Source organism: Nicotiana tabacum, chromosome 20 (genome assembly GCF_000715075.1).
Source record: "Nicotiana tabacum cultivar K326 chromosome 20, ASM71507v2, whole genome shotgun sequence".
Lineage (NCBI taxonomy): Eukaryota > Viridiplantae > Streptophyta > Magnoliopsida > Solanales > Solanaceae > Nicotiana > Nicotiana tabacum.
In genome coordinates, this window is record NC_134099.1 from 162,131,908 (window position 1) to 162,155,569 (window position 23,662).

Here is a 23,662-nt window from a genome sequence, read left to right on the forward strand (position 1 = left end):
AGGTTTAAACCGGTAAAACAAAAAGGGAGGCCCCCAGTTCGAAAAAATTCGTATCAACATCCAGTCAACATGATGTACAAAGAACAAATAGGTAAAATAACAAACCCTATATTAATGATATGCCTGGTTAGGTCCCTGTGCGCAGATGACGAATTTAATTCATTTGCAGGAAACAGTCAATGTTTCGGGGCGATGCGGCACGAAGCTAAACCCAGAGAAACGTGCCTTCGAAGTTGGCACGAGCGAGTTTCTCGGCTTCATGGTGTCAAATCGATGCATTAGAATCATCCATGACCAGGTCAGGGCTCTCGAAACTACCATGATCACGGATAGCAATACCTCGGAGTCGTTGCCTCATTGGTAAAGGATCTTACAAGCTCGGCATGATAGAAGCTTTCAAAGGCTCGTGACCTCGAAGACACCCCTTCTTACACGAAGGCCGTAGGTTTTAAAGCATGTGTTGCACTTTTTTCCCTTGGCTCAGATTTTATCCCAAATGAGTTTTACCGGCAAGGTTTTTAACGAGGCAAAAACTATGCGCTGCCTAAGGAAAACTCAACAGCATCCAGTGTTTCTTTTTAATCAACCCCGAATATTGGAGGGCATCACCCTCGGAGGTTATATTTTCAAGGAAAATACTTCATGCCTAAAAGAACCTCGATAGGAAAACTTTGTAATGGGCCAAACGGTCAGATGAACCATGTGCACATAGCAGTCAAGCCTCGACAGCAAAGCATGTACACATGTACCAATTCTGTTAGTATCAAAAAAATTTGGTATTTTAAAGAAATCTACCACTAAACGAACTTTACATCCTATGGGAACGCCTTAAGAGCCAAAGCATAGAAGCACCTTGAATACTCGGGGACTGTCATCGAAAAGTCGGATTAATAAGACCTCAAAGTGGCACCCTCTCGAAACAAAGGCCAAGGGCAATATTCTCGGGACTATCGAATAAGTTCGAAGAGTTATCGGGAAAAAAGTGCAAATGACATACCCAAAGGCTACGGCCATACTAAAGACTACGGTCATATAAAGGCTACAACAAGATAATGCGGCTTAGAGACGTCCGACTTCCGCTATAAATTAAAGGCCTTCAAACACTTTGTAAAAATCGGTTAAATTAGGCTACCCTCGGCAAAAGCAAAATATAAAGGGCTTCGATAAATTCAGCCCTCGAAAAATCCAAGGGCTTCGATAACATCAGCCTTCGGAAATACCTCAAAAGGTATTCGATTATGTTTACACAGACAAATTACCAATAAGGTTCCGATATGTCGAACCTTCAAAAAACCTATGGGTACAAAAGACACATGCTAAGGCATAATTAAATTTTCACTAAGTCTTTTAAGCCAAAATGAGGGAAAAATTATATAGCCATTTAAAGAGATTAAGGGCCGATATATAAGAGCCTAAGGGCCAACCCCGAAAGGCTTATGGGCCAAAAACGTATTATACGAGACTCCATTCTCACTCGACCAAGACTCAAGAGTCGCGGTATCTCGAGCTTGAGTCAGATCAATTTAAACTTGGCTCAAGGATTACTTTAAGCATCTAAGGGATTATTATATCCCAAACCCATGCCAATTCCAGAACTAATCATTCAAAATTTTTCCGTAAATAAAGGCAATGTTAAATCCAGCACAAACCAAAGGCAAGATAAAAAGTTCCCCCCATATTTCCAAAAGATGATTACAGGAGACCTATACACAAAGAATGCTTACAAAGAAACAAAATAAAGTAACCTAAAACTACTTCGGGGTCACATTCTTAGCAGTCGCATCTTCAGGTGTCACATCTTCGAAAGCCTCATCCTCGGGGGATTCATCCCAGTCTCCTCCACTCTCGGATCCACTGCTGAATCATCCTCATCGGAAATCAAAGCAGCAACCTCTTCTTCCAAAATCTTCGCCGCTTCAATATCGGCTGAAAGATCGAAGCCACAAGCATGTACCTCTTCGAGGGTCATCCTTCGGGATTGTCGCTAGCATGGTCAAGGGTACTTGATAACTTAGCCTCCATCGCAGTAGAGATCTCCTTTGCCCGAGCATTAGCTGTTTCGGCATCGTCTCGATACGAAGTCATAATTTTCGCAACATCAGATTTGGCCTTGGCCAGTTCGACAGCAGATCTAACTTTAAGTTCCTCAATCTCGAGGCCCCAAGTTAGGCTCTCCTCCTTCACAACTCGAAGCTAGCACTCGAGTGAGGCTAGCTGCTCTCTCAGAATTTCCTTCTCAGAAGCGAGATTGTCCAGACATTGTCTCTACCCAGGGTTTCGGCCTCTTTCATCTTAAGCTTCTCCCAAAGTTGCGCCTCCAAGTCGGCCTTCTGATGAAACTGCGAAATTAAAAGTATCAGTACCCAATATAAACTAGTGCATAACAAACCCTCGAGAGATGTGTTACTTTTTCAACATACTCGGCCCGCCATTGGCATGCCTGCATTAACTCAACTCGGAGATCGTAAATCTCCATCTCTTTCTTAGCATAGAGGTTTTTGACAACGTCCCTCTCCTCTGAATTATTCTTAAGCTCAGCCTCGCATCGATCAAGATCGGTTCGGGACTTGGAGAATAACCTTTTATGGAGCACCACAACCTTCATAAAGAGGGAGGAAATAAGATTCAGAACAACTAAAACAAAGGCGTAGGCATAAAAAACAAAAAACTCACTTGTTCAAAAATGAAGAAAGCATCTTGGTCGGGGTAATCTTCAAGCCCTGCGAGACATTCTCGAAAGATGTCATGCCCCTCATGGCTTGCTTCCACTTCAGAAGACCTCAAATTCTAAGCCTCTTGGATTTGTCCCTCTAAGAACTCGGGGCCAGGAGGTGAATCATCCACGTTGATTACCCCAAGTGATCCACTCAGAGCATTTTCTTTTATTTGAAGAGGCTCGGGGTCAGGTCGTTTGGCATTTCCCTCCAAATGATCTCCTATGTGAGGTACCTTCTTTCGGGATGATGATTCGAGGACTTTGTTTGAACTCCCTTCGTAGATCTCTTCGGCTCTGGAATAAGCCACATCAACCACCACCGGCTCAATGGGCTTCGAAGCCTCGATATTTTTTCTTTCGCGGGTTATCAGTAGGAAGTCGTCGTCGTCTTCTTCCTCCTGATCCCGAAGGCATTGGGCCATTTTCGGAGATAAGGACATTGTATCGGTCTTAGGACTTCGAGACACGCTCTTCTTTGGCTTCGAGGGATTTTCAAATGATTCTCTTCTTCTTTTTCTTTCTTTAGAAGTCTTCGGGACCTCTACTTCATCAGTTGGGGCCGACCATAAATCAACGGCATCTCCAAGACCTATATGAAACTGAAGTAAGTATCCCGTGACAGAAGCACAAGAAAACAAACAAGAGAACTCACTATGGTTTTTGGCCTCCCATCGACCCTTGGCCAGATCTCACCAACAACGCTCCAAATAAGAGGAGGCGGAGGCCAGCTTTCGGACCCAACCCTCGAGGTCCGGGACCCTACCAGGAAACCAAGCAGCGGCTGCACTATCGTAAAGAGGTGAGACCAATGAAAAATATAAAACCAGGGAAGAGAAAAGAAAGAAGGGTATAAACCTGTTGCGTACTCACATTTCATGTTCCACTCCTCGGGGAACGACATCTAATCAGCAAGAATCAGATCAGAGGTCTTGAATCGGACAAACCAGCGCATCCACCCACGGTCTTTGTCCTCATCGATACTAGAGAAGAGAGATTTTAATGATCAGTGTTGCAATTTTATCAAGCCCCCACGATAAAGTCGGGGACTGTACAATCTGATTAGATGATCGAGGGTAAAAGATATTCCCTCGATTTGGCTCGAAAAGAACCTAATTAGGTAAACGATTCGCCAGAAGGAGGGGTAGATCTGGCCAAACGTCACTTGGTATCATTGGCAAAAGTCAAGATGACTGGATCTACGGGATCCTGAGTCAAAAATGTAGGACCCAACATAAAAGGGTAGGTATATACGCTCAAGTACCCCGTTTTATATGTAGTGATGTCCTCTTCGGAGGAATGGATCACAATTTCTTTGTTGTCCCACTTGCAATCCTCTTTTACCTGCTTGAGCTCGGCCTTGGTCACCAAACAAACATATCGAGACATAGGCTCGTATCGGCCTAGTGTCGATACAGGTTTCTCAATTTTAAAATCAGATATTATTTCAATCGATAAGGGGATGCACTCCTCAATACGAGGGGGCACTACGGGTTTGCTTTTGGTCGATCGAGATGATGAAGAGTCTTTTTATTTCTGGGAAATTGGTTTAGAGGTTTTAGCCATCATAATGCGGAATCTCCAAGAAAATGAAAAGTGTTGATAGTAGAGAGAAGAGAGAGTTCAAAGAAATTGAAAAAGGCTAATGAGACTATGAGAACAATATGAGAATAAAGTTTGTAAGGTTATGAAATCTATTTATTTATAGAGGTCATTTAAGGGTGCTAAGGAAGCCAAAAGGTCGACCGTCAGCCGCCTCCAATTAATGATTTTGGAAATCGCACAAAAAAGCAACTTTTCAGTCACTTCAACTGCTGACGTTACGATATTTGCGTCAGGACCAAGGCATCAAGGATTAATTCGTCAAAAATCATAAAGAGAAGCCTATAAGCCGAGTTCGAGCAGGGTATCCACTCGATCACTAAGCCCAAGGGCTATCCGAGTTTGAGGAATCACTCACTCAAAGATTGTGAAAAGGCCTAAGAGTTCCTTATTACAAGTTCGAGCAAATACCCGCTCGACTGTAAAAGCCTAAGGGCTACCCGAGGTGGAGAAGTTTCCCACCCAGGTACTGCAAGGAAATCTAAGGATTTACTTTATCTCGAGATCTTGCTCTCACCTAACTCGAGCTCGAGAATCCTGACGTTCCGAGTTCACATTCAAGCTCAGCTCGAGGATTAACAAAAACCTCGAGGTGTATTGTATTGATCAATTAAAAATCTAAGGGTTTATTTTGTCCTAAGTTCGATATTTAGGATAGTCATTGAAATCATAAAATCGAGTCTTTTACAAATAAAGATTGAATAAAATTCAACATGGGCTGAAATGGATACAAAAGGATCCTTTTATACATCCAAGAAATGATTACAAAGTATAACTATGGCACATACGAAGGATACTTACACAGGAACAAAGAAGCAAAAAACAAAAAGCTAAAGATCCTAATTCACTTTTAAGGCCACGACCTCGAGAGCAGCATCTCCGGAAATCCTCTTCTCGGGTGCACCATTTCCGATTTTGGGAAACGTTTGGCAGAAGGCCCCCGATAAATGCAATTACATCTTTGGTAGCCTAGATTGAGCATTCCGTTGAAATTTTGGGCCATGATATATTAAGAAAGAACAAGCAAAAGGAAAAAAAACCAAAAGGGGTTGCAAGTTGCACAAGCAACAACCCAAGAGTGTTCATCCTTCCGATGTGGGATGCAAAGGTTAGTAGAAGATAGTGCCACCTTATTCCATGGAAAGCAAAGGTGATGAAGCGCCAAACCAAGTTGAAGTTAAGAGAGATGAGCAGCAGTGTAAAGTTCGCATATCTTCTGATACGGGAAGGATTCGGTGCCTTTCTCTCGTTGTCCCAAGCCAAAGCTTTGAAGAAGGAAGTCTTGGCATAACTAGTAAAGTTGTTGTCATGTGACCTTGTGATCACAGATTTGAACCATACAAATATGTGATTAGAGGAAAAGATAAAGCAGGAAAAGGGCTAAAGGTAGATGAAGAAGGAATGAGTGTAGTTTTTGTTTAGCCAAGTAACCCCTTATTTATAGAAAGCCAACGATGGAACTGGTGGTGCAAGTAGCCGACAAAATCTGAAACATATTTGATGTTTTGGGGAAGCATGCTGACATGACATTTCCGATCACTTCAAGCACCTACATCACGAGCATGACGTCATCACGAGGGGCTCGGGAAGATCGAGGTTCAAATCATTTCTTATCATCTTATTCTAAGAAATGTGGGGACTATCTGTATACGTCAAAATCAAGGAGCCCGATTTCGAAGTCTTAAATTGGGCTATGAGTTCGAGTCAGGGCGACTCGAAGTAGGGGTCGGACCCAACTGAGGGACACACACCTCGAGGAAGTGGATCGAAGGCCTGGCACGACCGACATCGAGGGCAGTACAATCTCGAAGACACTCAAGAAAGAGCGGAAATTTCTCGAGGACACGTGGGTCAGGGCATAAATTATAGAATAAGATCTGTACGAAATAGTACAAGTCCGTACTAGGTTGTTATATAGTTGTACCGATAGAATTCTTTACCATAATTGGAAATATACCATATTAGGGTTTTCCCTTCTTATATAAAGGGGACCACAATCATCTTGCAGGACACATTATTCACTGCAATAGAATATTCTACTCTGCTTTTCTTATTTACCGTGCTCAATAAGTGTTCTTCAGCTTTATTGTTTTTACTTTACTGTTCATATTTCATTGCTCTTAGCTCACCCTGAGGCCCAAGAAAATCGAGCTCGAGGTCTTTATTGCTCTAGCAATATTGGTTTGGTTCATCAATTCTTCTTACATAGACCTAATATTACTTGTATATCTTTAAAATCACAAATTACATTTAATTATTACTTCCATTTTTCGAGGTAAACAATATATATATATATATATATATATATATATATATTTATGAGCTGTCTTAATTTGGAGATATGTTTAACTCAGTTGCTCAGAATGTAGGGAACTGGTTTTTTATATTGTGTGTGGTTCATAAGATATCGTCCCCATACTTTAACCGTTGTGTGCATGGTGCATGTGAGATATGTATGATATGTGCGCCATTTTGTTCTCTCGTGAAGAAAACAATTTCCTAAGTATTCGGTATTTGTATTAGGCCGGCCTTGGCTAATTCAACTTTGCACTACGTCAGGCCATTAAAGGAGAAGGCACGTTCTATTAGGATTTTTTATACTTAGCGATCAAACTCAAAACCTTTGGTTGGGATAAAAGAATCTTAATCATCTCATCACAATTCGTACTGATCGGAGAAACCCGCTATGTATATCATCAACTGAGTTGCACTCTATAATTAATTCAAGCGTAGGGTATGTGTCACTGTCAAATTAAATGATAGAGAGGAGCAGGTAATATCAATATCAACCTTTCCTTTCTTCCACAAATATATTGAACCCATTTTGGCAAATATTAATGCTTGTTTTTAAAATTCATTGTGTCCCCGGTCCTGTCCTGTCCATAATCAGTGCAGTGCCATCTGCCTATTTTTTTTTTTCTTGTTCGGTATTCAATATTCGCCTTGGTCTCACTAATCGAAATTTCTGTTGCGTAAGATTCATTAAAGAGGATAGAACTAGCTTCCTCTCCAATTTTTTTCATTTAAAGAATTCGAACTCGAAATCTTTGGTTAAATATGAAAGAATATTAGTCATCTAATTAATTAAATGTGGAATTATTCATGTCCTAGTTATGATGTGGTGTAAAAGGATTACCTAATTGGAAAAAACAAACAAAAACAAAACTAAGTGAAGGAGATGAGATCATGGCATGAGTACTGGCTTTAATCACGGAGAGGGACTGAAAACTGAAATACGACGTTGGGTACTTTTTAAAGAAACATTAACAACTTGTTTGGATGGTTGTTACGCATCGTTTCATAATGTATCGTATTGTACTGTATTGTATTGTACTGTATCGTTTGATAAATACAATGTTTGAATAGATTGTGTCGTTTGCTATCGTTTCATGATATCACGCACCAGCAATATGAAGAATAAACTTGCAATATTATAAAGAAAAATTAAGATACAAGGTAAAATTACTATATATAAAAGTAGGGTAAATGATTAAATAAAATAATTTAATAATAATAAAGGGTGAGATTGAGAGAAAAAGACAAGGTAATGACGCGATCACACCAAATCGGTCGTTACATAAAGTGACACATTTCGTCGTTATGTAACGATGGATTTAACGATACGATACAATAAAATTTAAGTAACAATCAAAACAAACATTATATTTAAAGTAACAATACGATACGATACAATGGGTAACAACCATCCAAACAAGCTGTAATAGGCCAAGCTTCTAGAACCAGTTTATTTTAAGAAGTATTTTTTTTTTCAAAAGCGCTTTCGTCAAAAGTGCTTTTGGTGAGAAACAATTTGTATTTGACTAATTAATTTGAAAAGCTTCTGAGCAGCAATTAGTGTTTGGTCATGATTTTAAAAAGTGTTTCTATGTGTATTTTTCTCAAAAGCGCTTTTAGGGAGAAGCTATTTTTTTTGTTCTCCAAAACTGTTTCTGCTTCTACTGAAAAACACTTCTTTTTCTTCTAAAAGTTTGGCCATACACTTCAACTTTGAAAAAAAGTACTTTTTTTTTTGGATAAAAAAGTAATTTTTAAAATTAAAAAAATATATTTTTGGCCTTGAAGAAGTTTGGCCAAACAGGCTATTAATCATAAGAATATTTATCTTATCTCTTTTAAATGTTCCAATTTAGTGGGGGGTTTTTTGTGTCAAATGTTTCATAATTCATTAGTAAGGATGTGTTTTAAAGAAGAAGTATTAATGCTTCTGATTTTTCTAAAGCATTAAATATTTTTGAAATACATTCAGTTTGACAATACGATAAATATTTATGACCGGAGGTATTAGAGGCAATTGTTCATAATTAAACCCATAATTGTGTATAAGGTTAAAGTGTTTTTAATGTACAATCTAATGCTCAAGAGGGTTACATATTATTTAAATTATATAATTCCGCAGCAAGGAAAATTATTGTAGGATTATTTTATTTCATTGTAACTGATCATAGGAGATCATGTTTTTATTTTGACATTCGCGCGCTATACGGCCAAATATTAGACCTTTCCAATACATTTATTTATTAAGTAAAGTAAATGTAAAATAAATAAATGTATGGACTCAAAACTTATGGACAAGACCATGATATTCGTTGGGAAAATTAATGAAATTTTTAAATGGATGACATATTAATATTAAGATATTAGATATGTGGGACAGCATATATATGTCCATGTGAATCCTAACGAAAAACGATACTTAGCGTAATACTATTATTTTGTACTCTGTCAGATTGTACTAATAATATATTCCGAAAAATATAATATTATTCATAGCTTTGCCTCTATTAGTATTGCCAAAGTCTTCTGTGTTTTGCAGCAATTTTGGAGTACTTTATTAGACTTTAAAAGGTTTATACACCAGATACTTTGATTTTTATATTAGTATAAAATAAGACAAGGTCGGCGTGGTTCCCATAAACGTCAAGACGAGGAAATGAGAATGTTGAGATGGATGTACGGGCATACTAGGCTGGATAAGATTAGGAATGAAAATATTCGGGAGAAGGTGGGCGTGACTCCCATGGACAACAAGATGCGGGAAGCGAGACTTAGATGGTTGGGGCACGTGCAGAGGAGAAGCCTAGATGCCCCGGGTAGGAGGTGTTAGCGATTGGCATTGACAGTATGAGAAGAGGTAAAGGGCGGCCTAAGAAGTATTGGGGTGAGGTGTCCACACTATTTTTTCAATTTTTCATAGTACTGTGGCATTATTATTGGTTATTATTATTGCTTTTCCATCTATTTTCCGTCTCTTATGATGCTGATATTATTTTTTTGGCTTTTGTTGTCACTGATTTATTGTTTATTTTTGTCTTCTTGAGTCGAAGGTCTTTCGAAAATAGCCTCTCTATTCTTCTGGGGTAGGAGTAAGGTCCGCATGTACTCTACATTTCTCAGACCCTACTTGTAAAATTTTACTGAATTGTTGTTGTTTAAAACAAGACAAGAAAATGGATACTAATATTCAATATAGTTCGCAGAAGATATATTTTTTAATATAAATGGTCCAGAAAGCAGCCACAATTGATATAAAAAAATCATACACATTCAGTTATCTTTTTGTAAGATTAAACCACTGCTTATAATGCAATCAGTATCTATGATATATACTTTAATTATTGCTTATCACCCCTCCCCTCGTAGGCTCTTAATTTTCATTAATTTTTTAAAATTCAACATACAATCATTTTCATTCTAGATTTTTATGACTACAAAATCAATTGTGCCTCTATCTTGAGGCAAAGGCTATCGAAAACAACTTTTTTATCTCCACAAAGGTAGGAGTAAAGTCTATGTACACAATATTCTTCCAAACCCAATTATGTAAAATTACATTGGTATGCTGTCGTTATTTTTATAACTACAAATTTATCGTCGTGTAATATTCTTACTCATTGTTGACTATATCCAACTAGAAGGTTACGGGTACGATCAAACCCTGTAGTTTCAATTTGAATCCAATAACTTTAGTTCAAACCTTTATATTTGTATTAACAAATTTACTAAATATGTACAAAATTAAATTCGATCAGAACCCAATTACAAACAACTAATGTCGCTATCCTAAAATTCAAAACTCATAAAGTTCAAATTCCGACTCCGCCTCTGAATCAAATATATGAACTACTTTCATCAGTATTATGCGGAAAATAGCATGCAGACTTGTGATGGCCGGTCGTTGCATTAGTAGCCAAAAGACTCAAATAATTAAAGTTATAAATTGACGATAAGTTTAGCAAAGGGGAAAATTAGTCAAGATTCAAGATAGCCATCCCTACCACATGTTTCATCAAAATATTACTGTTCTCTTCCTAATTTTCAAACCTTAGATCCATCAATTCTATCTTTTATGCGTGTGAAAATAGGCAATAATTTCTTTATTGTTGTTATATTATTTAATATTTAATCATTAACAAGCAGTAATTGTTACAACTACTTGGTTACGTATAGCCACTTTTGCTTAACCTAACCTTTCCTTCCCATGAGTTGGTGACTTCTCCTCCCTTTAAACCGGGGCTAATGTAGCCTACCGGCTGCGGGTTCATTTGAACCATAATTTTTCATACGGAATATAGATATATATGTTAAAATTTATTACTTCTTCTATCTCAAATTATCTGTCATGTTTCTGTTTTACACGTCTTTTAAGAAATATTAATTAAGAAATAGATTAGACTATCTTACCTTTATTTATTTCTTAAGATAAAATTTCTTTTCAGTGAATATTTATTCTATTTATGTGTTATCTCTATTTTTAAGAACAATTATTACTGAGGGTAAAAAAGGAAAAAAATTAATTTTATCTTGAACTTATAAAATAACAAGTAATTTGGGACAATTATTTTTAATAACCACGACTGATAATATGAGACGGAGAGTAAAACCTCAACAAATCTTATAAATAAACTCATAATTTTAATAGTACAATGAATTAAATTTAATACAAAAAATCTTAAAAGTTAAATCTATTATATTTAAATCTTAGATCTTCCTCTAGTTCTGATACTGATTTGACAAAATAGTCACCCTAAAAGTTAGCTATTGCCTATAAGTCATGTATATGACAAACCGTCCCTATTTCATATATTCTGTATCATTTTATTTACTTGAAAAACGTTTACTTGTAATTGTGGAGAAGGTAGCCAATGAATTAAACGAAAGGGCGCTATAAGGTTATCTGACGATGATAGCCTAGTTACTAGTTAGAAAAATGTGTTTAGCGATAAAATTGATCCTTTTCACTTTTATAAGGGTTTAAAATTTTTTGTTTACCTTACTTACTTTCCCTTTCCTTATATCAATAACTCAATCAAAATGCAATTATCTCTCCAAGAACAAAAAGTCTGTTATGCTTAATACCTTTAGTTTGATCGGTATCTGTCTTAATTCGACCCTTTTTTCGAGTAGTTTTTTCTTCGGCAAATTGCCCGAGGCCTATGATTTTTTGAATCCAATCGTAGATATTATGCCAGTCATACCTCTGTTTTTTTTTCTCTTAGCCTTTGTTTGGCAAGCTGCTGTAAGTTTTCGATGAGATCCTTAATAATATCCTAGAAAATTCATGATTTATTCGAGAAAAATTCTAAAATAAATAAAATCAGATAAGCTTTACAGTTTGAAACCTCGATTCAAACATTTATATTTTTCAGTTATTATTTTGAGAATTTTCCCTAATAAGTTGGATAGGTTATTTCTTTTGATTAAGACTCCATTGTCACTTTAATTCAGCAAGCAAAGCTAATAACAGGATTGATTTAATCACTAAGCGATGTGGTCGAATGGTAATCTGATCATGCTTAATTAGAAGTATAAGGTTTAAACTATGAGAATAGAGTCATATTTGGTAGAGAGCTAAAAATTCGAGCTTTTACAATGCGAGTGAAAACATACACATGCAACACGATCTAATATATATTTGCTTTTGAAGAATAAATAAAAAGAGTTGATATATACATGATCAGTAGTGGTGACAAAATGAATAAAAAAATAATTATCCATTTGGATTATTCACTAAAAAATAAGTTGAATAATAAACTTTTTAAAATGAGTCAAATATCGATAAGATTCATATTGTCCGCTTAAAATGGATACTTAATGGATAACCAATGGGTTTAATTTTCACATTTACAAAGACTCAAATTGAGGGTTCATCCATCTCCTAAAACTGATCACATTCAAGAATATGGGTATGTCAAATATTTTATCAATTTTTATATTACCCGTTTCGATCCGCTTATATCTGATTCGACCCGTCCGTTTGCCACCTCTCTGCATGTACTTTCCAATACATTGATTAAAAGAAAATAACATTGTATAGCCACTCTCAAAATAATAGTCGAAAAAATATTTTTTTTTTTGTATATATATACATTCTGTATGCTGCATACAAAATTTATACACTTATTCGTCTATCAAATATAAATAGTTTTTGGCGCGGATGGTGAAAAAAGCCCTTAAATATATCAAGATAGGAGGGGTCCAAACTCCAAAAGGCTAGGAGGTAGGAAATGCCTTTTAATTTCATCTGCCCTTTTGATATTCTCATCACTTGGCCAATAATTGCAAATGAATATCGTCCTCCAACTTTAAAGTCCCAATGGAAACCCATTAAATATAGCCATGAGAAAAATAAATGCTATCTCTTATTATTTTATATCTTTTCTTTGTTATTTGTAAATACTATTTTACTTTATAATGTTACAAGAGCTTTGTTTTAATTTTATTATTATTATTATTATTATTATTATTATTATTATTATTATTATATACATACATATATATATAACTTATCTATATTATTATTCCTTTTGCTCCAGTTTATGTACACATATTTGATTAGACAAAAAAATTAAGAAAGAAATAAAGGCTTTTAAAACTTGCAATCTTAAATGTGTCATGACTTATGTTGCTATAAAACTTTTAGTTAGAACAATGAACTTAAGTAAGACTTAACATTTGTATGACTGTAAAATCAAGTCAATAACAGTAAAATAATAAGTTTAAATATAAAATATTTTTAAAATATAAAAATAGATAATTCTTTTGGAACAATTTGAAAATAAACTACCATCACATAAGATGGAACAAAGAGAGTAAAAATAAGCTCCGATATGATATTTTTTATCCAACTAAAGTTTTCAACTAATTGCTCTTAATTCCATCCCAAATTATACAACGAAGTTTAATTGATACGAGATTTAAGAAATAAAGAAAAAAAAATTGTGGTCTAAAATAAAATATAAATATATGTGTAGCTATAGATAATTATATTAAACGTAAAATAAAAAGTTCAAACTCTAAAATTAAATTGTTACTAAATATAAAAATGTGTCACTAAGCATTTGTGGTCTAAAACAAGATATAAACATTTATATAGTTATAAGGGCAGATCGGTACACTAAGCTTATTCCATGTGTAGGGTCCAGAAAAGGGCCGGACCATAAGGGTCTATTGTACGCAACCTTACCTTGTATTTCTGCAAGATGTTGTTTTCACGGTTTGAATCTATGACTTTCCGGTCACATAACAACAACTTTACCAGTTATACCAAGACTCCCCTTTAATTATAATGATGTGTAACATACATCATTATCTTAAACATAAAATAAAAAGTCCAAACTCTAAAATTAAATTGTTACTAAATATAAAAATATATTATTTTTTTTAAAACTGACTAAAAAGGAAAGAGTATTACTATATCAGTACAAATGGAGTAATATAATAAATATAATAATTAATATATTAAATTTACATGTAAAACTTAAATATCCAATAAAGTATATGTCGTGTATGTCGTGTAAGATGGGGTTTTAGCTTGTGGACAAAGTCGCACTATTTTTCACATAATACTATTCGTCCAATTAAACTTACTTATATAAACTCAATCTAAGCGTCAATTGACGAAAGCCATCGCAGAAAAATTCAAACTTCAAACTTGAATTTTCAAGCACAAATATTTGAAGCCAATTTTGGCAAAGTCATACCAAAACTACAAAACCCAGAAAATTCTTTCTTTTTTCTTTTTTTTAAATAAAAATTCATTTTTGTGAAAGTGGGAATGGTATTGATACAGAAAGAAGAAGAAATAAGAAGTGAAAGAGGAAAGAAGGGAATGCGAGTAGGGAAATACGAACTTGGAAAAACTTTAGGAGAAGGTAATTTTGGAAAAGTTAAATACGCAAAACACAAAGATTCAGGCCAATCTTTTGCTATTAAGATTTTGGAGAAAAATCGGATTCAAGATCTTAGAATCACTGATCAGGTTTCTCTCTCTCTCTCTCTACTCCATTTTAGCTTCCTGGGTTTGGATATAGATTACTTGTTACTGCCTTTGTTTTGGTTTTTTGTTTGCATTCCTTAGTGTTAGTTCTGTTAGTTCCTTAGTATTTTCGCTTCGATGTCAGATTTGGTTTGCTTGTTGTTAATTACCCTTCCATTTATCTTTTTTGAGCGGAGGGTTTACTAGAAATAGCGTCTCTGACTTCTTAAAGATAAGGGTAAGGACTGCGTACAGTCTACCCTCCCCAAACCCCACTTGTGAACGATACTGAGTATGTTGTTGTTGTTGTTATGCTTTGGATATAGATTTGATTAAAAAGAAATTGAAGTTGTGTTGAAAAATAGTATTTGAAAGTTAAAGTTGTGTTTGAAAATGCAATTTTACTTAAAAAAAAATAATTAAAGTTTTGTGAGTGGAAGAAAATTTTTATCCAAAAACTTGCCAAACCAGTTTATGGAACTTGGAAATTTTTCTTCAATTTTTTTCAAAACTGATCAAAATTCCTGACCAAACCATGTTTTTAATATTTTTTTTAAACCAAAAATCATGTTTTTTTTCTCTTCATTATTATCTATATTTAAAAAAAAAACTCAATATTCAAACGGGAGTTTAGTTGGGAACATAAGCGAATTCAAAATCTCGAGTCAGTTATATGTATAGTTTGAGTCCAAAGCAATTGATTCAGTTGAACTCATAGAAATTCAATATATATGTTTAAAACTACTCTTATATTTCTTCTTTTCCTTTTTAATTCACGGAATGTGATTTGGAATACGATGAAAGTTAATTTGTGTGTTCGAATAAAAAATGAAATCACCGGAGTAAAGGTATATTTTCTTGCTTTTTTAGCAGAAACAAATATAATGAAGATTAAATTGCTAGTAATAGTTTATTAACTAGTAAAATAGAGTACCTATTTTCTATTTACTATAATTAGAGTCTGCTTTTGGTCTTTTAGTCAAACAGAATGATTTTTGCACATTATATGAAATAAAAGGGGATAATTTTACATAACAAGCTCCCCATTTTTCAATTTTATAGCCCATATTTCAATTTATAACCAACTAGCCCAAAAATAATAGGCTAAGATTCAACATCCAACTCTAATAGGTTCTCAAAATTACCATTTAATTTTTAAAAAAGATTGCTCAAGCTCTTAAGTTAATTTTCGAATTAGTAATTGTGACTCAAATATTAGTTCAACAAACCAAATCCATTTGGGTCGTAAAAATTAGATTTTTAACAAGCTTAAATATGTGGGTTTAAATTCCGAATCTGATTTTGTGAGAAATTTGGAGTGAGTGTTATTTAGACTTGTTAGAAATAGTATAAGGAGGTTGTATATAAAATTTGAAGTCATTTAATGGAGATTTGGACTGGTTTTGAATAGGAATTGCAACTGAAAATCGTGAAAGAAGTTCGTCTACAGACGTTTGTATAAAGGTGTATAAGAGTGTATAATAGTGTATACGATGTGTTTATACACTCATATACACTATTATACAAGATTATACATAATTATACAAAAAGCTGACTTTGTCTTCTTCCTTGCGTTTTTTCTGAAATTTAACTCAAATCTTGCACAAATCTATTCCAAATCACTTCAAATTTAAACATTGAACTCCTTTTGATATTTTCAATCAATTGTAACAACACTCAATCCAAACAACTAAGAATTACAAGAAATTATATCTTTTAAAGCAAAGCTTTCAATGCCTTTTAATGGTGGACTTCTACTCTTCAATTTTTTTACATTGCAACCAGGTGCTATAGGGGGAGAAGCAGTAATGGCGGATGGCCCCTTGAAGTATATGTAAAAAAAAGTGAGAAGAAGAGAGAGTGAAAATAATGGTTGTGAGAACGCTGATTTAACTCCATAACTTTTAGAAGCAATGGTTGTAAGAACACATATTTTGAATGTGCAAGAGCTAGTGTTTTCAAAATATGTAAAATATAGGCTAGGTGGGTAAAACTTAAAAACATGGGCCATTTTTTATTATGGTGTGCAGTCATGTATATTTTCTTGTAATTCTTTCAAATAAAAGCCTATTTTTTCCTTTTTAATTTGACATTAATTATGATAAACAAAATAGTTTCTCAAACAGAATCTTGAAGATATTCTTCTACTAATGTATAACTCTGCTAAAAAAGAAAAACATTAATTACATTTTTCATAATCTTTGTATGATTATTGCAGATAAAGAGGGAGATTAAAACCTTAAAAGTCCTCAAGCATCCAAATGTGGTCAGATTATACGAGGTACGTCCAGTATTAATTAACTATAATTTTGTGATAATTATACGATGTAGTGAACGTTGAGTATTAATTAACTATAATTTTGTGATAATTATACCAGGTAGTGAACGTTGAGTATTAATTAACTATAATTTTGTGATAATTATACCATGTATTAAATTAGTGTAAACACGCGATACGGATAAGTTTTTATGCCAATTACATCTCTTCTCCATATTAAGTTCGAATTTTAACCAGTATTTGCTCTCTCTACGTGTGTATTTCCTTTTCTTTTTTTTAAATAACTTTTAAATTTTGTCCTTTATTCAATTATCTTCTTTGAGTAAGGAGATCCATTATTTTTTTTAATATTCTGTTTTGATATTACGCAAGAGACAAAATTCATGTTCGCTTTAAGCAAAGAACAACTTGTTCACAATCTTGCACGTTTAAAATATTCCTTTCTTTCTTTACTTTTTTTTTTCTTTGTATTTCATTAGGGGAAAATGCAGATGCCTCTGCTGAATATTTTCAAAAAATAGTTTAAAAATATTAGTTCATGACTGCTAGTAATGTTTGTTACGAGAATATTTTTTAAAAATATTTGTATTTGAGTTGTGTTTGGATTAATTTCTTTTCCGGAAATAAATGATTAGATTTGGTTACTTTCTAAATATCAAACTAATTTGAAATTTGAGCTTATTTCTATTTCTGAAAAGCAAATCGATTTAGCGTCTAAACTCCATTCAGGTAATTCTAAAGAGCATAGATAACTTAGCTTGAGCGGGTATTCGATAAATTAATCTCAGTGCACAAACAAGCTGACTCGAACGTCATTGTTATTAAAAGGGGAGGGGGGTTAACTTGAGAAGATATATTTGGTCCTTTTTTTTTTTAGGAAAATAACACTATATAGCCGCTCTAAAAATAATAGCCGAAATATATATATATATATATATATACATTTTATAAGTTATGTCAAGTTGTCTCTGTGTGACCTATAGGCTACGGGTTCGAGCCGTAGAAACAGCCTCTTGTAGAAATGCAGGGTAAGGCTGCATACAATAGACCTTTGTGGTCCGGTCCTTCCCCGGACCCTGCGCATAGCGGGAGCTTAGTGCACCGGGTTGCCCTTTTTTTAATTACATTTTGTATGTTATATACAAAATTTATACAAATTATGTACTTTTAAGGTTACCGAATGTAAATAGTTTTTGACGCGGCCTAAAATGATAACTTTTTTTTTTTGGGAGAAATTCAAAAATAGCCATATTTACAAGTGGTCATTCAAAAATAGCCACAGTTGCAAAAGTAATCAAAATTTAGCCACTTTTCATGTAAAGATAAATCTGAACGAAAACAATGTTCAAAATCTGAAAAAATACTCCAGCATAATATACTGGTCCAGCATAATATGCTGGAAGTTCATACACAGGTGCAACGAACTCCAGTATATTATGCTAGACCGGTCTCTGTTGCAGCAAAATAGTAGCTATTTTTTATTGACTTGGCAAACGCTGGCTATTTTTGAACGACCAGTCTGAAAACTGACTATACCGTGCTATTTTAACTTTTTTTTTTGGGGGTGGATAGAAAGAAATATGGCGGAGGTGACACGAGCCATCTCTATCCATATTTTGACTTCCAAACAAGGTGTACTAGACTATATGTCATTTATTATTATGGTACTAGACAGATTATTTATATATTAGGAATTGGGCCCACTTTTGGATTTTGGAGGGATGACCCAATTCAAACAAATTATGCCACTCAATAATAGAAGGCCCAGCGGCTTTTCGGCAAGATTATTAGTTGTGACATTGACTGCAATTTGAGAAGAAAAAAAATTATAAGTTTCATAAAAGGACAACGTAAAAATAGTTTTATCTACACCCTGTCTGGGGCAGAGCTAGAGTATGAGATACATGTTCGACCGAACTCAATAATTTTTGCTTAGACCCTATATTTATATTAGAAAATCCATTAAAAATACGTAAATATTTAATTGCAGACACATTAATTAAGACGAGCTATGGATTACTTCATGTAATTTAATGGTTCAAACATATTATTCATCCGATTTTTTAATTTACCGAAAGATACTTAATGTAAACACTTATATACAGTTAGTCTCTTAGTGACTTGATTATCCAAATATTTACGTCAGCATTAAATAAAAATTTAAAAAAAAAAAGGTGGAAGAGAAATTGTATTTATACTGTAATTATCTCTTTTAATACTGCCTTAAGGTGATTTAGCATATAAATTGAAAATCCAAATGGTGCATTTCTGACATCAAATTACATATATAAACAGGTCTTAGCAAGCAAAACCAAGATTTACATGGTGCTGGAATATGTAAATGGTGGTGAATTATTTGACAGAATTGTAAGTAATTTTTGCCATTAACTGGTGCTCTTGCATTCGGTTTTGAAAATTAACAATCTCCAATATTAATCCTCATTCATAGGCTTCTAAAGGGAAACTCAAAGAAGCACAAGGCAGAAAGCTCTTCCAACAATTAATTGATGGTGTTAGTTATTGCCATGACAAAGGTGTCTTCCATAGAGACCTCAAGGTAATGTTGTACAATAAATGCAATTCTTTTTTTATAACCGTGGTGTCGGGATCAGCTTGGGCACACCTCGACTAATTCCAAACAAATATAAATAAGTGCAATTTTTCTTTTTTATTTGTTCTTGAGCCGAGGATCAATCGGAAACAGCCTCTCTACCCTTCCAAGATAAGGGGTAAGGTCTGTGTATATACTATCCTCCCCAGACCCCCACTTGTGGGACATCACTGGATTGCTGCGGTTGTTTTCTTTTTTATTTTGTAATTCAAAGTTTCTTTATTGAACTATTCTCACAAGAAGATAGTATATTCATATTTGTTTCTGGAATGCAGCTAGAGAATGTCCTCATTGATGCAGATAGAAACATAAAAATAACAGATTTTGGGCTAAGTGCATTACCTCAACATTTAAGGGTATGGAACTTAACTCATGACTATTAGATGAGTCACTACTTATATACGAGTTTAACTTCTATACTCTAATAGCGTAACTTTTTTTACACTATCAGGTCCATGTATTTCATAACAAGTGGAATTAGTAACGTGAAAAGTAAAACAAGTAACCTTTTATAGCAGGTTAAATTCTATAGTGCTCGGATCCTTTAAAAATGCCGCAGGGTGTGTGTGGATCCTCCAAAAGTTATTCATTTTTGGAGGATCCAACAATGATGCAATAACATTTTTGAAGGATCCGGAGCAACATAGATTAAATTGCATTGATAAGACAAGATTTTACTACACTGTGATGTTCATAAGTTATATTCCTTATATACATGCATGTTCTTCATTAAGCTTTAGTTGCCTTTCTTGCTCATATACAGGATGATGGCTTATTGCATACAACATGCGGTAGTCCCAACTACGTTGCTCCTGAAATTCTATCTAACAGAGGATACGATGGCGCGACATCAGATACATGGTCATGTGGTGTCATCTTATATGTCATTCTCACTGGGTTTTTACCCTTTGATGATAGAAATCTTGCAGTTCTTTATCAAAAGGTTAGTTTTTGCTCGCGCATGTGTTGCTTCATGTTTTTTATATGGCTCTTTAGTATCGAAGTTTTTAATCTTATTTTTAGGGATGTGAATATATCAGATTTTTAAGGGGGATGCACCAATACCAAAATGGTTATCTCAAGGAGCAAAGAATCTTATAAAGAGGATTCTTGATCCAAATCCGCATACTCGCATAACAATGGCAGAGATTAAAGAGGATGAATGGTTCAAACAAGATTATACTCCTGCAAATTCTGATGAAGAGGAAGATTTTGAAGATGATCATGCATCCTCAGATGATGAAGTGTTGACAGTACATGAAGCAGTATGAACTTTGACCTTTGAATAATTTGTTCATGTCTTTCATTATACTTATGTATGTTGAATTGTGCACAATAACAACAACAACAACAAATCTAGTGTAATCCTACAAGTGTGGTCGGGACTCGGGAGAGGGTAGTATGTAGGCAGACCTTACCCCTACCTTGAAGGAAGAGAGACTATTTTCGATAGACCTTCGGCTCATCTGTTGAATTGTATGATCATCTCATTTAAAAGTTTAACCTATTAGAGATGGTACGTGCGAGCTAGATACCTTTACTTTGGCCAAGCACCTGGATTTTTTTTTTTAATAATGAGTGGTTGTGAGACATTAAAAAGGGCAGCCCGGTGCAGTAAGCTCCTGCTATGCACGGGTCCACGGAAGAGTCGGACCACAAGGATCTATTATACGCAGCTTACCCTGCATTTCTGTAAGAGGTTGTTTCCATGGCTCGAACCTGTGACCTCCTGGTCACATGGCAACAACTTTACCAATTACGCCAAGGCTGTGAGACGTTAAAGATGATATTTTTTTGTTTATTCAATTGTATCTTTAGCAATGTCATGATTTATGACTAACTGGTCTTCTTTATCATTGACACAGCCACTTGACACAGAAAGAGATCCAGAATCACCTTCTGTTATCAATAATGCCTTTCAGCTAATTGGGATGTCCTCATGTTTTGATCTTTCTGGATTTTTTGAAAATGAGGTAAGTTCTTAACTTTAATTTCTTCGAATCATGCAATGACTGATCAATAAAAGTACCTCGACTTACCTGGAATTACTATAGGATGCCTCTGAGAGGAAGATCAGATTCACATCTAATCTCTCTCCAAAAGATTTGCTAGAGAGGATTGAACATTTAGCAGTGCAAATGGGATTTCAAGTCCAGAAAAAACCTGGAAAGGTTAGTACAGATGATATATGTTCTTATGTTTGTACTTTGCATTATAATGTCTATATATAACAAGTAAATATGCAGACACATAAAGTTAAGAATATATTTGGTTTATGTCTATTGTAGTTGAAAGTATTGCTAGAACACAAAAGTCAAAAAACTCAAGCCAGTCTTTCAATAGTAGCAGAGGTAAGTCTTATTTGAGATATTTAATTTCCCTTGTTATTCGAGAATAATACTTCAAAGAATAATTAATAATTCTATCATTTGCAGGTTTTCGAGATTAGCACATCCTTGTATGTTGTAGAGTTACAAAAATCTTCAGGGGATTCTACGGTATATAGAGAGGTATGTCTCGACATCCTCGTCTACATTGTAACAATCAGAGGTGGATCCAGGACGAGTTCTGTGGATTCAACTAATAGCTTGTTTTGCCAAGCTTCTTCAAAGCCAAAAGCATTTTTTTTCCCAAAGTTGAAGTGTTTGACCAAGCTTTTAGAACTCAAACTTCAAACACTGATCAAAACATTTTTATGTTCCACAGTTGTGCAATAGGTTATCAAATGAATTGGGTGTCCAGCAAAGTGAAGAGCTCTTGCCCACCAAATTATGAAAAGTTGGAACTGTTGCGAATGGTCAAGTCCATTCTTTATTATCCGGGAACAAAGAATTTACCTCAAGAGCTGGGAGTAATAGAGTAGAAGACTGTAAATGAGATGCAACTATAAATATGTCTTTTTGTAATGCTCATACAACAGCTGTTGTAAGAAATTATAGTCCTTGTTAAATAAAAGTTTCTTTCTTTTTACCCCTCTGTTGGTCCGAAGTAGCTGCCATTTTGCACATTTATACTTTTTGCTTTTTGCCTTGCTCTCTATTATACAACAGCAACAAGGCTGGTGAATTTCCACAAGTGAGGTATGGGAAAGATAGTGTGTATACAGACCCTACCCCTATTCTGGGATGGTTGGGAGGGCAGAGAGACTGGTTCCAATAGACTCGGCTCAAGAAAAGATTAAAGGAAGCAGTTACAATAAGCAATAACACCAGCAAGATATTAAGAAAACCGCAGCAAAAGATTGCAATCAAATAGCAGATAGTAATAGCAATCTAAGAATAAGAAAGATACAATACTAATACTAATACTACTGATATTGGGAAAAGAAAGATAAAATAGTAATACTAATACTACTGGTATTGGGAAAAGAAAAGAAAAGAAAAAACGCTCAATCAAGGGTCATGTCCTACTACCATAATTTTCGACCTTTACACTCTCCAATCAAGGGTCATGTCCTCGATAAGGTATCATACCTTTTGCTTTTTGCCTCATTGTCTACTATACACTATTATGAATTGCTATATGCGTCGTGGACTTTTTTCTTTGTGTGGGCAACCTATTGAATTGGATCATTTTCTTTATTATGACGTCACATCATGTATATGTATTTGGTTTTTCTTTTTAATGTTCCTGAACACTATAAAAATAATAATTTGAAACCTAGTTGCATTTAAGGAAACTTAACAATTCACGCAGAGTCAAGGCGTTTCTCCTATCCCTTCTAAATTTAGACAATCTCTGAGTTGCAGTACATGACAGCTTGTCTCAGTAGTGGAAATCGGCGTGGCTTGAACTTTCCAAAAATATTGTTACATTCATGTCCAAAGTGTACTACTTTTGGAGCAAGCCGTCTCAACAAGATTAGGGGTCTAAAGCCAAATTTCAGAGAGGGACCCTAAGTAAGAATATTAACGACAAATTTTTAATGAAAAAGTATAAAATAAAGGTAGAATAATAAAACCGTCTCTGACCCTAAGTAAGAATATTAACGACAAATTTTCAATGAAAAAGTATAAAATAAAGGTAGAATAATAAAACCGGCCTAAGAATTTGATAAGTTGATATACAACAATAACATACACAATGAAAACTCACAAAGTAGGGTCGGGGAAAGTAGAGAGTACGCAGACCTTACCTCTACCTTGGGAGGTAGAGATGTTGTTTTCAAAAGACTCCCAACTC

At 34.6% G+C, this 23,662-nt stretch overlaps 1 protein-coding gene across 1 annotated transcript; it reads left to right on the forward strand.

Annotated features, from left to right (window-relative positions):
• Positions 1 to 14,136: 14,136 nt before the first annotated feature.
• LOC107779145 (CBL-interacting serine/threonine-protein kinase 1-like) lies at positions 14,137 to 22,451 on the forward strand. The gene is made up of 12 exons (XM_016599496.2): positions 14,137 to 14,594; positions 16,810 to 16,872; positions 19,165 to 19,236; positions 19,319 to 19,426; positions 19,756 to 19,836; positions 20,244 to 20,423; positions 20,521 to 20,745; positions 21,346 to 21,453; positions 21,535 to 21,651; positions 21,769 to 21,831; positions 21,916 to 21,990; positions 22,187 to 22,451. The coding sequence occupies exons 1-12, from the start codon at positions 14,391 to 14,393 to the stop codon at positions 22,253 to 22,255; spliced, it is 1,365 nt and encodes a 454-aa protein (XP_016454982.1). The 5' UTR covers positions 14,137 to 14,390; the 3' UTR covers positions 22,256 to 22,451.
• Positions 22,452 to 23,662: the final 1,211 nt, after the last annotated feature.

What these genes read in the sequence shown, in the direction of transcription:
- LOC107779145 (XM_016599496.2), top strand. Translation starts at nt 14,391, where the DNA reads ATGGTATTGATACAGAAAGAAGAAGAAATAAGAAGTGAAAGAGGAAAG. An exon ending in CATTACCTCAACATTTAAGG is followed by an intron (nt 19,837 to 20,243) that starts GTATGGAACTTA and finishes GCTCATATACAG; the next exon opens with GATGATGGCTTATTGCATAC. An exon ending in TCCAGAAAAAACCTGGAAAG is followed by an intron (nt 21,652 to 21,768) that starts GTTAGTACAGAT and finishes TGTCTATTGTAG; the next exon opens with TTGAAAGTATTGCTAGAACA.